The 17,763-nt window shown below is 34.7% G+C and overlaps 1 protein-coding gene across 1 annotated transcript; it reads left to right on the forward strand.

Annotated features, from left to right (window-relative positions):
* The first annotated feature begins 1,928 nt into the window (after nucleotides 1-1,928).
* Nucleotides 1,929-8,568, forward strand: LOC105039216 (heat shock factor-binding protein). The gene is made up of 6 exons (XM_010915293.3): nucleotides 1,929-2,122; nucleotides 6,231-6,284; nucleotides 6,838-6,861; nucleotides 6,964-7,006; nucleotides 8,014-8,155; nucleotides 8,286-8,568. The coding sequence occupies exons 1-5, from the start codon at nucleotides 2,093-2,095 to the stop codon at nucleotides 8,139-8,141; spliced, it is 279 nt and encodes a 92-aa protein (XP_010913595.1). The 5' UTR covers nucleotides 1,929-2,092; the 3' UTR covers nucleotides 8,142-8,155; nucleotides 8,286-8,568.
* The last annotated feature ends 9,195 nt before the right edge of the window (nucleotides 8,569-17,763 follow it).

The following is a 17,763-nucleotide window of genomic DNA, read 5'->3' on the forward strand; positions in this document are numbered from 1 at the left end:
ATCTTTTAAAGAAAGCTGCAAAGGGCATTCAAAATTATGTAAGACAGGCCATATTCTTGCTGCATTTGCACTTTGCACTCTATGAGAAAAAAATGAATTCAGATTCGAATCAATTGGAATGAATGCTATTAGAAGTCACATTCAATATTGACTAATTATCAGATTTGAGTTATCTTGATACTAGCATATAATTTTAGGGGCCAAACAAATTGAATGATAATCTAATTGGGGGAAAGAAAGTAATTTCTTCAATTTGCTTAATTTAAACTTTTCAAAACTTGAAAACATTTCCACTTTTCTCATTAATGATTCATAAATTGAGATATAAATTATTTATTTAAAAAAAAACTAAAATCCAAGATGAGATAAATCTCGATTTTTATATTGATTCTGTCTTCAATTGTTTTATCCATTTTTTACTAGATTATGAGATATGTCCAGCCAATTTTTTTTTTCAAAAAAAAAATTTAGCTTGATCCATTCATTTGAAAGTTCAAAGAATAGAATTTAGGCTTAATCACTAGTTGCACTATATCTTTAGGAGCCGGTATTATATCGCAAAGTTCAAAAAATTATCTGATTTAAAAAATAAAAGATTATTTTGATTGGGCATCGTATGGTCAAATTATAGCCTTCAAAAAATTAGCGACTTCTAGATATTATACTTTTTACTCTTGAATCCAATCCAATCTTATCTATTGTGCCCAAAATAGTCTGTATGATTTTCTTTTGGATTAAGTGATAATAACTTTCAAAACTAAAGGGACACTTATTACAGTATATTTTAGATATAATAATTTTATGACAGATTGTGATACAAAAAGAAGCAAGATATGGAAGATAAATGATTGAGTTTGTCAAACAATCCAGTTACTTTTGAAATTATATACAAATTCATATTTATGTTTAGTTTGATGATATAGAGTCAAAATCAAAGTGTTAAAATCATAATGCATAAGAGTTAAGCGAATACACACACACATACATACACATACATACATGATCCCAATCTTGAAGCCATCAAATTAACACAAATCATTATCTAGTTCTCTTAATATTCCTATATATACAAGGGTTATTGGATTCAAATGCAACTACATCCAAGTTTAAATTGACGACAAACTGAACCCTATATACATAATCCAACATTGACCGGATAAATTATTGAAAATTTAATATGGATTTATATAATCAGATCAGGTTATCAAGTTTTGGTGCATCTTTTACACCATTGTACATAATGCCATGTTTAACCATGCATTCCTATATTAACCGCAAAGCTTTTCCTTATAAATCATGGTTGTTTAGATTTATAATCAAAAAATTTCCTTATGTAGTGGCCACTAGGAAATTGTTAGGGATAAGGATTTATTTAGATGATTTGGCTAAAATTCTAATGCAATTTATGGATTGGGTCAGTATAATTAACAAAATCATTAGATTACATATTGGATTTGGCTTATATTCATAGATATCTAAAAATATTTTTAGAGTATATTAATCCAAATTTTATATAGAGATAAAAATTTTCAAAAAGTATTGAAGTATTTGTGAATATAGGTCTAATACAGCCCATAATTCAACGATTTTATTGACCGAATCGATCCAATCTATGAATACTATAGGATTTTCAATCTAATAATTTAAATATACCTCTAAACTTTGTTAGTCTCCAGGGGCTTGCACTTCCATCAATTTTTTTAATCTTTATATATTTTGGCGAATTTGCGAGGCTGATGATACCGTCTTCGCCATATAATCTAAAATTTTAATAACTACAATAGCATCAACAATGGCTGCAGCCAAAACAACAAGAACAACATAAACACATGCTGAATGCTGTGCATGGCTAGACATCGGATCAGGCTCTCGAATTTTTCATACTTGGCGTATTTACGGATTTGCTGTTTAAAAACGTACAGCAAACCCGTACAAATTGCTTCCGGTCGGCGGGGGTATAAAGTGTCGAACTGGTCCTCACCTTTCCTTAATTTTTCTCCTCCCGCTTCCCATCTTATATCCGCTCCCTCAGCAGCAGGGACATAACCGAATCCCCTTCCCATTTCCGATCCAGGGTTTCGTCGCTGGCGCCATGGCTGCCTCCAACCCCGGGAGTCTCAAGGTAAGTCCCGTCCAAACCCTAACCCTGATATCTCCTTCGTTGCCAAATTCTTTGCTAGACGGATCCTCGAGAAACCCTAGAGGATTTGATGAATGCTTTAAAGAATATTTTGATTTTTGCCTTTGCTTGTCTTGCTTCTTCATATCATTATCCTTATCACGGTCTTGCATGGAACCATTATGCCTTCTTCTTATCGATCTGTAACATCATGGCTTGCCTCTTGTGGATCTGATTCTTGATTAGATATGTATCCTCACATTTTCTCAAGAAACATCAAGAACCGTGAAAATGCAATTTAGTTGGCTTTGTCGTAGTGTTGCGGTATAATATTGAGGAGTTGGGACTTTGTTTTCTTTAGTGTGTTGAATAGTGGATCATGGATCTGTCTGCTAGTATATGTTCTTTCAAATAAGTTGTGTTTGGGTATTCTCGGTGCGAGATTGATTTTTTTCTGTCAAGTGGAACATTAGATGATGCTGGATTTTTGCTTGCTCCATCAGAAGCGAGAACGTATAGTTAGTATGGCAAGCCGTTCTTAGATCAATATGGATCGTCAGTTCCGTTAATTGTTCCATTAGAATAGATGGATCATATCTGGTTTGTTTCACACCTCTCGTTGCTACTGATATTGCACGCTTTTTTAAGTAATGAACAGAAAAATTCTTGTTGAATCAATAGATTAATTCAGTAAAATTGCAAGTTATGAATATAATTTTATCAAGAATAGCAGAAGGGTGCATATTGCCGGGAGTCATTTATTTAGCAGCTTATGTCACCTTTTCACACATGGAACCTTGGGTAGGAGGCACTCTACTGGTCATATGCGATAATAAGTTGCATCCATGTCTAATAGGGGGCATTTAAAGTAGTCCTAGGGTTAGCATTCTTGAAATACTTGATTTCAAAAATCAAAGATGCTATTCAATAATTCAGAAAAAGCAAGGAAAAGAAAGAGATGTTATTCAATATGATTGTTCCTAGGGTTGGGGTTGTATCTTTCATGTGGAAGAAGGATTCACCTTGCTTTGCGCAAAGCCACTGCGGGATCACCACATGGTTGCTTTGAGATTTGTGCAGATGGATAAATGGCAGAGCTCGGAATTCTTTGAGATTTGCATGGTGGGTGATCCATTGGTGGATTTGTGTGAAAACAGGTAAATCCTTCTTTTGTGCGAAAGATATGACTCCTATCCTTGTTCCTAGTAAATCCAATCAAGCACTAGTTTCCAATCAATGATGAAACTAACCATGTGGATCTTCTTTTTTTTTTTTGTTTTAATAAATATTTCCATCTTGTAAAAGAAAATAAGGTCTGTGAAGGTTTACAGGTAACACAAAGTATAAGAGAGCTGGAATTTTGTTATTTTCTCACCTCTCTTTCCATATTCATCACCTATCCTAGAACCTCCTGAACTACTGCCTCAACCCATATACTCTAAAATACATCAATTATTTTTGCCCCCCAATTATCTCAAATGTTCCATCTTCTTCATTCTCTTTGATAAGACCATATAGTTTGGTTGCTGAACTGGTATGATCCATGACTATTGAGGTGCGCTCTGATTGCCGGTCAAGAAATCATCATCATCACCACCACCACCGCCTCCTTTTTGTTGTTGTCGTTGTCTATTTGGAGCAATGTGGATGCCTTTCTTATAAAGTATGTGGACATATATTCATATGAAGTTAAAGGAGCATATTTTATGCGTGATTGTATGTTTATATATATTGAAATATGGATCAGTACTTCTAGGATGCCATGTAGCCTTCTATTTGCTCTTGCTGGTAAGCTTGTAGTGGCACCAATAATGGCAGTGTTTTCTACAAGACTTTTGTGTTTGCAGGCCATTTAACTTCCTGCAGCTTTCTCCTTTTGGCACCAGCCTGTTTCCTTTTCAACACTAACCTTGATTGCCAAGTTGGGTGTATAACTGGGTAGAATAGGGGCTTTTAACCTTCAAAGAGCACTATTTGGCCTTGAGAGACACATATTTCACATCATTATCTCAGCTTCACCCATTATCCTGTTTGGGTTGTGATGCTCAGCAAGTTGTACTAGCACCTCCTTTCGATGCTAAATAGAGACCAGAAAGACACAATATGTCCTAAGTCTTTGGCTTCTTTTTGTAGCATGAAACTAGAGTTAAATTCTTCTATTGTGCCATGCTAAAAGATATAGTTGTCAATTCTCCAGCTAAAAGAGAAAAATGTGATGACTTGATGTTGTTGGTGAAAATAGTGGAGTCATAATAATGCAACTATATTACAAACTCCAAGCACCTAGTTTGTTTTCTAAATTTGAGTATTCTGTTGTACACGAGATGCATCAAATGATAGAGACTTGCACATAGTTTTAAGGCTACAAGCAATGAGGATTTAGACAAACTGGACTCATTTTGTAAACCTTCAATATTTTCATTTGTTCAGAATTAGGTCTGGTACTCCATTTATCACATCTCTCGATGAACAAACTCACATACATGCTTCTGTTAGATATACGTTGAACAGCTACAAGATATCATATGTAAATGATATTTAAGATGGGAAAGTGGTCTCCATCTTATATTTTTGATAAGGGGAAATTGTCATTGACATTTAGGGGAATTGTCTAGTACAGCTTGGAATTTCAAGTGTGACCATTTTCATCATGTTATTCCTTTATGGGAAGGATTTTGACATTTGTAATGGAGCTAGTAAGTATCAGCTTTTTGAAGAAATGTGATGTTAAGTAGGTTCCCAAGGATGGAAAGTTCAAATAGCTGTACCTTTAGTACATAATGCAACTTAAGTTATATCACTGCTGATGGAGGATGAGATCTTGTGAAAATTACTGATTTCCATGTAATTTGGAGTTGCAATAACTCCTTCCTACAATGCATGATAATGGAAATGTCAACGTTGCAATTTTTTGAGAAAAGAATCAGGGTAGTTTTATAGCATGTCTTTTAAAAAAAAAAAAAAAAACTTAGGAAGGAGTGGGGCAATTACTTATCTCTAGAAGGTAAAAAGAGTATTTTTCATCATTACAGGTTTCCTTTTAAATATTTATTCATGCACCTCTCTCTCTTTTATAAATCTATTACAGACCTCTAGGAATGACTTAGTGAGAGTGGTAATAGACTTGTTAAATGATTACAGTTGGGGTTTTGATGAGTAAATCCAGAATTTCATAGTTAGTGGCACATCAAGACCACAATTAATGATTCTATAATCCCAATACAACATTACAAGCATCACTTTTCAAAATGGACTGAAAAGAAATATTTTTGACTTTGATTTGTTTTTATAAGTATGCTATATGGAGTTCACTAATCAAGTCTTCACGAAACTGAGATGATTGTTGATGAGCACTGTTTTCTTAGCTGTTTTCTCAAAATAAAAAAAGGCAATTGGGTGCTTCTCCAATTCTCTCTGTTTTTTTCGATCTAGCTGGAGATTTATGTCTGGCTGGATGGGAGGGAGACAGCTCTATACTCAGGGTGTGAACATAGTAGACAACACCTCAATCCCTATCACATGATAATATGGAATCCTGCATCAGCTGGTTTCACTTTTCAGAAAAAATGAGAGCTTGTTTTTTTCGGCTTTCAATATTTTCTAGATATTTTAACTCCATTTTTTATATTGAAATACTGTTACAAAACAGGTTTCAAATCTCATGTTGCATGTTTTGTTTTTTCCAAGGTAAAAATAGGAAATGGGAGTGATGCCAAACATACCTTTATTATTTGGTGGCTGTAAATTGCCAAAGTTTTCATTGGACATAAGATCTTGCATTTAGAAGATAACATAGAACTTGTGAGCTCTGGTTTTAATAATCTAATTTTGTTTCACTGCTTGTTTTCTTCATCAGTTGCTTTGGTTATCTTATATCATCATCAGTTGTTGATGACCTATGTCATACTATGAGTTTGTGTTTCATTAATGTCTTGCTCATACGATGTTTAAATCATGTTTGGACGCTAAGCTTTTTCAACTTCATGACATGTACGAACTTTAAGATGTTATTTCACTGATGTTGGATGTCTGGCTTACATTATATGTCAACTTTGCTTTTTTATTGACATCTTCTGTTATGATGGCTTCTATCTGTTGATACTGATGGCAGACTGAACAAGAATCCGAAGGTTCAACACAAACCACTGCAGATATGACAGCATTTGTAAGTTCTATTATGGTCACATTCTTGATATTTTAGAAAAATAAACATTAAACCTAGAATTTCTTTTTCTTTTTCTTTTCCATGATGATGAAACAATTGCTTAAAATTTAGGAGTTTGTTCCAAAATCAAGCTCTTAATTGAACTGTGAAAATTTTAGACCTGAAGATGCATCCAAGGATTCAATTCCTAGCGAAACATCCCACGGGACATCGGGACAGGATATCATCCCATGTATCGAAATAGGGCCGTCCCGCTAGTATTCCAGTTTTCCGATTAGGACGTCTTGGGATATCTTCCGTCCTAGGTATCAGGACGGGATGGGATGGCGGCGCATCCTATTCTATGGAAAAATCGGGATAGTCCTGTCCCACGAGATTTAAAACCTTAGATGCATCCCTTTCATCTGGAAACATTTCAAGGACTCAACCACCTAAGCATGCTTTTAGCTTCATGTTGCGGAGGTTTCAACCTTGGTTTTGATGTCATAAACATAACTGTAAGTTCTTAACAAGAATTGTAGCCCTTTGTTAATTTTCTCTTCTTCCTTCTCAGGTACAAAATCTCCTTGTGCAGATGGTGAGTTTCTCACCCCTATTAGGCGCGAATTCCATTTACACTTTAAAACATGCAACCTAGCCTCTTTTTCTAACCTTTTTTGTTTTCTTAAACCCTCTGCAGCAAACCAGATTCCAGGCAATGTCAGAGAGCATTGTTTCGAAGAATATCCTTTTTTTATCATTACTCTTTGCGGCTACCTTTTTGATATTGAAGCAGGTTTATGATGGGCAAATATTAGTTGGTCGAAGTGCCATGTCTAATGTGCATCATATGGCGGCACTAGAATTGTTATGTGTAATTATCCGTGTCAGTAGGATAATTAAATTGTTAAACAAGTGACTACCTAGGCAATTGTTATAGCCAAAGGCAATTGTTAAACAAGTGACTACCTAGGGACTGGGATGTAGTAATTGAAGAAGCAAATTTCAGATTCTCAGGAGTTAGCAAATATTTCTGATTGCTTTAACTTGCCTATAGCAGTCACCTATTAGCATTACTCATTGTGCTTTCTTTCAAGATTTATAAACCTGTCAAATTATACAATTTTACAGCTTCAATTTCATTTTCAATTTATTACAAGTTCTATTATGTTTTGTTTTCCTGTGTTTTAGTATGAGAGCTTAGCTTGAACTCAGAAGTCAGAACTCACATTTTGGTGACATACAAGAGTAACAAGAGCCGTGCATGCATGATGTATGGTTATAGGGACAAAAGGTATATATACATATACCTGAGTATGCAGATATGCACTCTCGCTGTGATGGCAACTAAGTTTAATTGTAAAGAGTCTTAATCACATTTCTTTTGTTCCTTACTTGAAGCAAGTCCTGATTGCAACCCAGTTAATTGCAGGTTCCACAATGGGAATAAATTGGCTGTATGTTTAGTTCTGTACTTTAGTGTGAACAAAGGCTATTTTAAATTTTGATCAACTCCATAGTCACTTTGTGCTTACTCTTTATGTTGTGGATCTACCACTAAAACAATGCTGACAAAGTTTGGCTCTTCAGGAAAATGCAAATATTTGTTCCTTATTATTTTTTCCTTTTAAAAACAACTCTTGGTATCTTTCTGTCTTAGCGGCTTGCTGATACATGAAATACTGCATTTCTTTTGTTGTAACTTTTTTTAATGCAAATCTGGATTCTGTATATCTTAACTGCAATGCACTAGATGAAATGGGAAGCAAGATTGATGAACTGGAGCAAAGCATCAATGACCTGAAAGCTGAGATGGGGGCAGAGGGTGCAACCAAGCCAAAATCTGACGAACCCAAGCCTCCAGAAGAGTCAGCATAAGCTACAACAAACAGGTGTTTGTGGGACTCCATGGCAGCTGTTAATTTTAGTCATAGTCCCATTTGTTGTCATTTTCATCTACAGGTGTTTTTGAGATCATTTAGATATCGAAACCATTATGGTCCTTTTCCTGTTGAATTTCAGGTGTCTCTGAGGCCATACCGATACCAAACTTGAGAGTGGCTTCTTATGGTGATCATTTTTACCTATGTTGGTTTGTGTAAGCTTCCCTTTGTTTTAGATGATAGGACAAAACAGGGATTACTGTGTTTACTTGTTTCTGGTACACTGAAATAGGCTGCTGACAATGCTTCATTGCTAAGTTTCGGAGAGTATATGAAGGGATCATGTCTTAGTATTGTTAATTCTGCAAGACCAACTACTCAACATATTATGTGATTGTCATAGTGAATTTTGAACGTCAGAAGGCTCTTTATCCTTGCCATGTGCTTTAAAAAAGTCAATATTTTAGCTATATGAGGCTTTGCTAGGAAACTGGTTATATTGTATTTGTATTGATCTTATTTTTCAGATTTGTTCGGCATATACTTAGTCCTGTGTGAGCAGCTCTGGTTTTTGAAGGCTTTTTTTTGGATATTTTTTTCTCGTGATTTCTTTTTTAACCCCATCTGATTTTTTTATGGAATTATTTTTAAAAATGAAAAGAAAGAAGAGGTGAAGATTTGGAACATCATATTTTAAGACTCGACTGTTAATGTAATCACAAACAAAATGGTTGGCTGATGCAAAGCCTTTACCCTGATATTATAGGATTATGGCATCTCGTAGGTGTCATTGATCTGATTTTTAATGTAGTGCAATGAGGATACCAAATTTGTGTGCTTATAGAACACCATTTGTTTAGTGATTCAGTTGTGCAGGCAGGCATCTAGCTCTGCTACATATCTAACACGTTATTATTCATATCTCCCTTTGGTATGATCAGTTTCTTTTTATTCCTGAGACTTGTCATCATCATGCTCTCAACTTGTCTCATTTTAGACCAAGTACAGATTTTCACCACTACATTACTTATATTTTATGTATTAATTTCTGCAACCATTCTTCAAGATGCAAGGGTATAGAAATGGGACTAGTCTTCAGGATACGGCATTTGTAGATTTTATTTTACTTCACGGCTGATGGTATTGATAACTATCGTGGTGACGAGAAGATAGGTATATGTTGGCTTTTTGAAATAGTTTTCAGATTTTTATCTTTCTGACATATTTTAGAAATCTTTTGGTGTATTGCATTTCTTTTAATTGATGGTGATTTGCTTAACTCTTATCCTAAATCTTTTTGTTAATAGTTTCTAGCATGAGTTGGATCATGCCATAGAACAGCTAGTATCGGAGGCTATGGAAAGAATACTTCTGTCCATTTAGTGAGCAAGTGGTGCTTGAACAAATGCAACAGTTGAAATGGTCCAGCTATTTGAGATGTTAGTAAATAAAAGTGAAAGTAGATCGGATAATATTTATTTGGATCTATTTTTGTATATGAATTTATTTGAATATGGTTAGAAATTTGTAAATCCGATTAATATCTATTTTTGTATTTATATTCATTAAAAAAAATGAATATAGATATAAATAGATAACTGTTCGATCTGTATCTAAATATTCAATTTTATTTATAATTTTATTTAATTTTGATATAATATTTATTAATTTTTTTAAAAAATTAAATGATTATATTAATATATTATTAATTTAATTTATCATCTATTTAATAATATCTTTGGTTCTATGGGTATAAAATTTAATCATTCAACTTATATCTGTGTTTATATTTATATTTTTTTGTATCCGATCTGTATTCGTATTCATTTAAAATAAATATGAATATGAATTATTATATTTGATTAATTTTTATATTTATATTTATAAAATAAAATAAATATAGATATAAATATATTAGCATTAAATCCATATCTTATTCATTTTCAGCCCTATTAGTAAATGTGGTTTTAGTATTATGCAGGTTGGAAAGCAAATGCCGTGGGTTTTTGTTTGCTTTCGTTTTCGGGTGTACTAGGTTAAGTTTATATCGAAGTTCAATAGAGTTTTGGCATATATATGGCTGCTTTTGTCACATCTGTCTTGAAGGATATGGTAGGCTGCTGAACTTGAAAATTTTGTTTTATATAGACGTGTCTCCTGTCTCTATTATTAGTCATTCCTGTGCAACCTGCACGTAACCAAACTACCGCAATGTCTTTCAGAAAACTTAGCCTCATAAGCTGTATAAGATCGTTAGGGTGCACAGGCTATTTTGCTTCCTTCTTTGTAATTAAACTTGAGGAGGTAAGTACATTATAACTCTACAATTCTTTGAATTTATTTATAAATACGCAATTTCTTTTGGGTGAATTTTCTAAGGCATAAAATTCTGCCCAAAATGCTGTCTAGAGTAAATTAATAATGCTCGCATTACCATGCTGCAGTTGTCATAACTTGCATTGTTTCACCATAGAAGAATATCTTTTGACAACGTGGATCCAAAATCCTTTGACATCTTAAAGCACATTAGCAAAGTGTCTCAATGATATAAATTTATACTAATGAAGTTGGACTCAAAAAATGTCATGCTAATATGTTTCAAAGGTGGATATCCACAATCATAACCATCAAGATTGTCCCACTTGAAGTTTGCTTGTTTGCCCATAATTTCTTTATGGGTTATTGATGGTATTCCATCTATTCTTATAACCTTCACCATAAATTTAAGTACCTTAGCTTTTATTGCATATATGCTCAGACCATCTCAATTAGGTCTTTGTTACCTTTTTCACAATTGATATCGTGGGCGTGTCCTTTCTAACTTTACCACGATTCCTTCTCAACATTTTCATTTCCTACATTCGTTGTATTTTCTTGAGCTTTTGCCTAAATATGGAGTGGTTCAAGTTCTATTGTTTTTTCTAAGTTACCATTTTATGCATCAATTACATAGCACTTATGATTACTTTGATGCATTAACATTGAGTAGCATCTTATTTTACTTCTGTCTGTAATGCAATAAATTTACAATTATTTTGACTGTACAAACAAAAAACTTTATCCTTCAAGAGTTCATAAATCCAACTAAACGTGCAGTCTCATACTCTTCTTTATATTTCGGAGGTGTTTGGTTGGGGCAATTAAAATCTAGAATGGAAATCAAAATAGATAACTTCTATTCCAACTGTTTGGTTGGGAGGAGTTTCATTTTGATTCTCATTTCAGAGAGGAATGAGAATAGTCCAATTCTTCCATAACTGAATCTAGATCATCCTCAGGAAAGTTAAAGTCTCATTTCAATAAAATTTTTAAAAAATATCTATCGACGATGGGGTCTCTTGGAAGGTGTTGGTGCCGATTATATGAGGGGGACCTGCCCGATGATGGTGACCATGGGGATAGAGTCGAGAAGGATGTCGGCGAGATCGAAGACCAGGTTAGTGGCACTGGGATCGAAGGTGACGATGCAAATGCTAGGACGGCCGGTGGAGTGGGCGTAGTCAGAGGCGGTGAAGACCTCGCTCTGTCCATGGTGGAGGAGGTGGTTGATGATGGAGGGAGAGCGGGTGACGGCCTAATGGATCTCCATGAAGGCATCGTCAGGATAGGTGAAGATGTTGGTGACGCCCTTGCACTTGAGAGCTTCAACAAGGATGTACGCGCCCTTATAGGGCTCATCGGAGAAGAAGCGGCGGAGAGAGGAGGGGGCGGCGGTGGAGGGGGTGGAGGTAGGGAAGGCAGCAGAGGGATGGGTGACGGCGGAGATGGAGAGGGATCTCCGTAGGAAGTGGGCAGCACCGGAGATTGAAAGAGTTTTGGGGTGGGCCGAAAGAAGGATTAATATCAATTTTTAAAATAATTAATTTTTAAAAATTTTTAGTTAAAAATAAAAATAAAAATTTGAGTTGACTCTGATTCTTATTTTTTATATGAGTTAAATAATAATAATAAAAATCATTCACTCATGAATGAAATATTTTAAAAAATTTAATTATTTTAATTTCAATCTATTCTGATTTTTATTTTCATTTTGATTCTCCCCTTCAACGTTATGTCACTTTCTTGTACCCATGTTATGATTATCTTTGGGCACGCTAACGACAAACTTATCTGTGCTTAGCGTGAAGGCATGGAGATACAGCAGCTACTCAGTTTATTCCCATGACTGAAGTGTAGTAATCAAGTTATAACCATAACTAGGGCTGATTCCTCCAGCATACAAATTTTCATAAAATTTAACACTTTATCACACGTACACTTTCATAATGCCGCAGCCCCACCCACCCTCCACTTCCCCACCCCCACCCCCAAAAAATAAAATCTTAAACATAATTTTGGTTTATTTGCTGTCAAAATTGTTTAGAATGATTTGTGGGTTTAAGTTCATGCTAGTCGGGAACGTCTTGTATTTCACCTTTTACTCTAACAAGCAAGTACCCTTTTTAGCTTTTCAGAACTTCATCAAATAGGTCGATAAACCACAACAATTACCTCATAAATTTCAAATCTCAATTGGTAGCATATGCAATTTTAAGCCTAATTCTTATGCATGTTTTACTTGGAACTATTACTACAAAAAGTTCCCAAATGGCAGGTCAAGCAAATTTGACAATGTCTATTGTGACTAAAATAAGAAATTTTGTTTTACGACAACAACGATTATTGCCGATAAAGGCCTTCACACTTTTAGTGCCAAAATCGTGGATTTAGGCCCAGCTAGGGGTGTTCACTGAGAGCAATTCTTTGTGCATCACGCACGGTATAAAAAACTATGTGCCGCACACGATAATTTGCTCACGCATGGGCTCGGAGATGTCGGTGGAAAAAAAAAAAAAAAATTTGTCAGCCCCGCGCGAGAGCGAATCACCGCATGTGGTGCATGATTTTCTGCATCGCACACGGTGCACAAAAAATTTCGTATTCACTAAATAGTTCAAACCACCGCATGTGGTGCATGATTTTCTACATCGCACGCGGTGCACAAAAAATTTCGTATTCACTAAATAGTTCAAACCGTTAAATCAAACTAGGCCAAATCATTTTTATCAGTATGATATTTTTTATCAGTATGGTATGGTTTGAAAACTAAAATAATCTAATTTGATTTATGAATTTTCATATAAAATGATGTAATGATCTAATCTAATTTTACAAAAATATTAGACCAAACTAAATTGTAAACCGTAATATGTATATATATATACACACACTAACACATAAATCCTATAACAGAGTTTAGCTTTTGGTTGGCTCTTTTATCTTTGGCTGCCCACTTTATTACCTCCATCCTCTAAGCTTTTCTCTTTCTATTATTGAAGTATGAACCAAGGAGCCATACTTCTCCTTCGTTGCAAAATCACTTTTGCTTCGTTACAAATAATTTTCATAGTGCAGCACTTTTAATTTTTAGTTAAAAGATTAAAAAATTGAATGTCCAATTTTTAGTCTTTTGATCTCAAAAATTTTAATGCTTTCTTTTAGTAATAGTAAATTTACTTTGTACTTTAGAGTATAATCTGAATTCTCTGAAATTTATAGGCATTTTGTTTCGATTGTGTATTTGAAGATTTCAAATAATGCTATATAATTGATGAATATACCTATATAACAGCAATAAGATATAAAAGTATAATCTTCATTTTAATGGTTTTAGAAATGGAAGCTATACATTGATGCAAAAGCTATCCTGATAGTTTCAGTCTTTATTTGGCTAGAATTTTTTCTCAAGATTTTCATCTTTTGTGTTGCAATATGTCAAACCATTAATCAATCAAACCAAACCATAGTTCATCGATCTGGTTTGGTTTGATTTGATTTGTAAAATTGACAAACTATAATTTGTTGGTTTGATTTAAGAATATCCCCAAATCAAACTGTATACACCCCAGCCATCCAAATAGGCTCTAAATCTTTTTCTCCTTTGGCAATTGACATGGTTTTGTCATATTAAGGGAAAGAGGAAAGGAAAAAATTGGCCACTTTTAGGGGATCAAACTGCCAAGATAACCATAAGGGAATAATGATTTTAATCAGCATAATCAGTCATATGGTATCTACATTCTTCTATGGAACTTCAGCAAAATTAAAAATAGTAAAAGTATTCCAGATTACGTCAATCCCGAAGATTTTCTTCTAATCAGCAATAAATTAAGAAATTATGCTCAAATAAAGGGATTCATATCAGATTACATCCATCCTGAAGATTCCCCAAATCAACAATAGAATAGAAAATTATGCTAAAATAAAGGGATTCATATCATATTCGTATCATTCCACCTCTCTTCAAAATCAACCTCATCCTCAAGGTTGAAAAGTAGGAAATTTCTTCTATAGAACATACAGATGGTCTCAAGTAGCATCCTCTGGAGGTGTGTGTGATCATTAAACCAATACTTTAGTAACTGCATGATTATATTTCTTGAACATTTTCTTATCTAAGATTGCAATGGGCTCCATGCAAAGTACTCCATCCATAGAGAAATTAGGCAAAGTGTCAGAAATAGCCATCTTGGGTCCAATTCTCTTCTTTAAATTAGAGATACGGAAAATAGGATGTACTTGTGACCCAACAGGTAGCTCTAACTTATAAGCAATAGGGTCAATCTTCTCCAAAATTTTATATAGACCAAAAAAACCAGCAGATAATTTTAAATTATCATGCATAGCCACTGTAGCCTGTCAGCAAGGTTACAGACGGAGATAAACCAGATCACCCATTTCAAATGATTGCTCCCTTTGTCTGCCTGCTGCTTCATACGAGTTTGTGCTGCATGAAGATTCTCTTTATGTAAGCAAAGAACTTTATCTCTATCTTGCAATGCCAAATCAACTTGATGGACAGTGGTAGGCCATGGAACATATGAGAGCAGCACAGGAGGAAGCTGTCCATATACGATTTCATAGGGAGTCATTCGGATAGAGATATGGAAGGTGTTGTACCATCATTTAGCCCATGGAAGCCCTGAGCATCAATTCTTACGCCATTGACTTGTAAAACACTTGAGATACGTTTCCAAACATCGGTTGATCACTTCCATCAAATCCATTGGTCTGGGGGTGATAAGAAAAACTCATGCATAATTCAATCCCATGTAAACTAAATAATAACTCCATCCAAAAAGCACTCACGAACACTTTATCTCTGACAATTGAGTTAGGCATACCATGCAACTTGAAAATAAATTTCACAACTGGACAATTTGGGAAGCAATACAAGGATGAGCCATAGAAATGAAATGAGCATATTTAGAGAGTCCATCTACAACTACCATGATGGTAGTCTTTTCATGAGAGGGAGACAAACCTTCAATAAAATCCATGGAGATGTCTGTCCAAACACCTTCAGGTATGGGTAGAGGCTGCAACATCCTGGGGGGAGCAACATTCTCACTCTTGTTCCTTTGACAAACATCATAAGCAACAACATATTGCTTAATATCTTGCTTCATCCCAATAAAAATTTCTCGAAACCCTCTTGTAAGTGTTCGCCTTCAGCAGAGTCATACAAAAATTTCAAAACTTGATGGTGCCACATAGAATTTGTGCCAAGCACAACTCTAATTTTATAGCGTAGCAATCTATTTGTGAAAGTATGATGTGATGACAGACTTGATTGATCTTGAATAGCTCGAATAATTGCTTGCAATGCATCATTTATTTTAGTTTCAGCTTATACTATCTCTAATCATTTAGATAGAGGACTAGAAATAACAGTAATTGCCCCCTCCATCTGGCACGATAAGGCATTAGCTGCTGAATTATCAATACCATGCTTATACTTGATCTCATAATCATAATCCATTAATTTTGCTGCCCATTTGTGCTACACTTCAGATGAGAGCTGTTGCTCCTTTAAGTACTTGAGGCCATGATGATCTATGTAGATTACAAATTAGTGATCCAGCAAATAGTGTTGCCACTTATTGAAGGACTACCATCATCTCCTTTTCATAGGTAGATAGCCTGTAATGTTTTTCAGATAAAGCCTTGCTAGTGTAAGTAATAAGACGATCGTCTACATAAAAACTACACTAATGCCAACCCTTGAAGCATCACATTGAATCTCAAATGGCTTAGAAAAATATGGTAGGGCCAGGATGAGAGCTGTTGACATGTTGTGTTTGAAAAGATTGAAAGCAAACTCTATCTCACTATTCTACTGAAAGAAATTTTTTTTTAATAAAGTTGTAAGTGATGCTGCGATCTTCCTATAGTCTTTCACAAATTTCCTATAGTATCCAGTTAGTCCCAAAAACTTTCTCAAAGCCCATAAATTTTTAGGGATAGGCCAATCCAGTATACTTGACACCTTTTTCGGGTCTGTAGCAACACCTTTTTGAGATATGATATGCCCCAGATATTCCGCTTGTTATTGTCAAAAGAACATCCTGTTCATTTAACAAACAATTTATGCTCACATTAAATTTCAAAGATTACCTTTACATAAGCTAAGCACTCCTCCTAAGATACGCTGTAGATGAGAATGTCATCAAAAAACACCATAACAAAATGCCACAAAAAAGGTCTAAATATTGTGTTCATAAGGCTCTGAAAAGTTGATGGAGCGTCTGTTAGCTCAAAGGGCAAACTAAAAACTCATAATGTCTATCATGCATGCGGAAAGCAATTTTAGAAATATCATCTTTATGGATACGAACTTGATGATAACTTGATCAAAGATCTAGTTTGGAAAAATAATTAGCAGCACCATGTAATTCGTCTACTAATTCATCGATTGTCGGTACGGAGAACTTATCCTTCATAGTTATTCATCTTCAATCAAGAATAATTGTTGTGTCTTATAGAGATGTCCGATGCCATATTTCTCATCACAATTAAAATATAGTCCTTTTTCTCCTGACAATTGCTCATCTTTGAGTCTGGCTAATCTAATAGCATCAGTCATATAAGTTGGTCGAAATATACGCATCTCATGCTCAATCTTATCCTTAAGTCTGCTAACAAAATAGCTAATAAAAAATTCCTTAGACAAGTCAAAAATTTGATGAGCTAGTTACCCAAAACATGACTTATGAGAGTGGCCTAATAAAGCTTTGTGAGTTCCTGAATGTAATACTTGAATATGTTAGAACCAAAATCAGCACAAAAAGTATCTACAAATTCTTTCCAAGACAAATTCTCTTCAAGACAGGTTGCGACTTTTCTCCAACCATCGATACCATTGAAAAGCCTGATTCTCCAAGTAATATGATGCTAATGGGACTATTTGCACCTCCAAAATCAAATTAAATTTAAAAAATTGCTCAACCTAATAGATTCATCCTATTGGATCTTCACCATTAAAACAAAGAAATTCAATTTTTGAGATTTGAGGTTGGACTAAATTTCCAAACTCGATTGTAAACTCAAAAACTTTCCATCGCAACAGATTACCGTTCCTATTGCCATTAGAGGAACCCTCAGCCGTAGTAGATCACGTCTGCATCTGAATCTAACTACAAATCCAGACATGTAATCAAAGTCTTAAGATTAACAAAGGCACAATTATGGTTAGCCAAAAGTCTCTTATTCTACTCTGATATCACTGCTAATTATTGTTGCATCTGTACACCTCTCAATATGTTGAAAATGAGTTCCTTAAGCCATGGCTCGGATAC

Source organism: Elaeis guineensis, chromosome 1 (assembly GCF_000442705.2).
Source record: "Elaeis guineensis isolate ETL-2024a chromosome 1, EG11, whole genome shotgun sequence".
NCBI classification, from domain to species: domain Eukaryota; kingdom Viridiplantae; phylum Streptophyta; class Magnoliopsida; order Arecales; family Arecaceae; genus Elaeis; species Elaeis guineensis.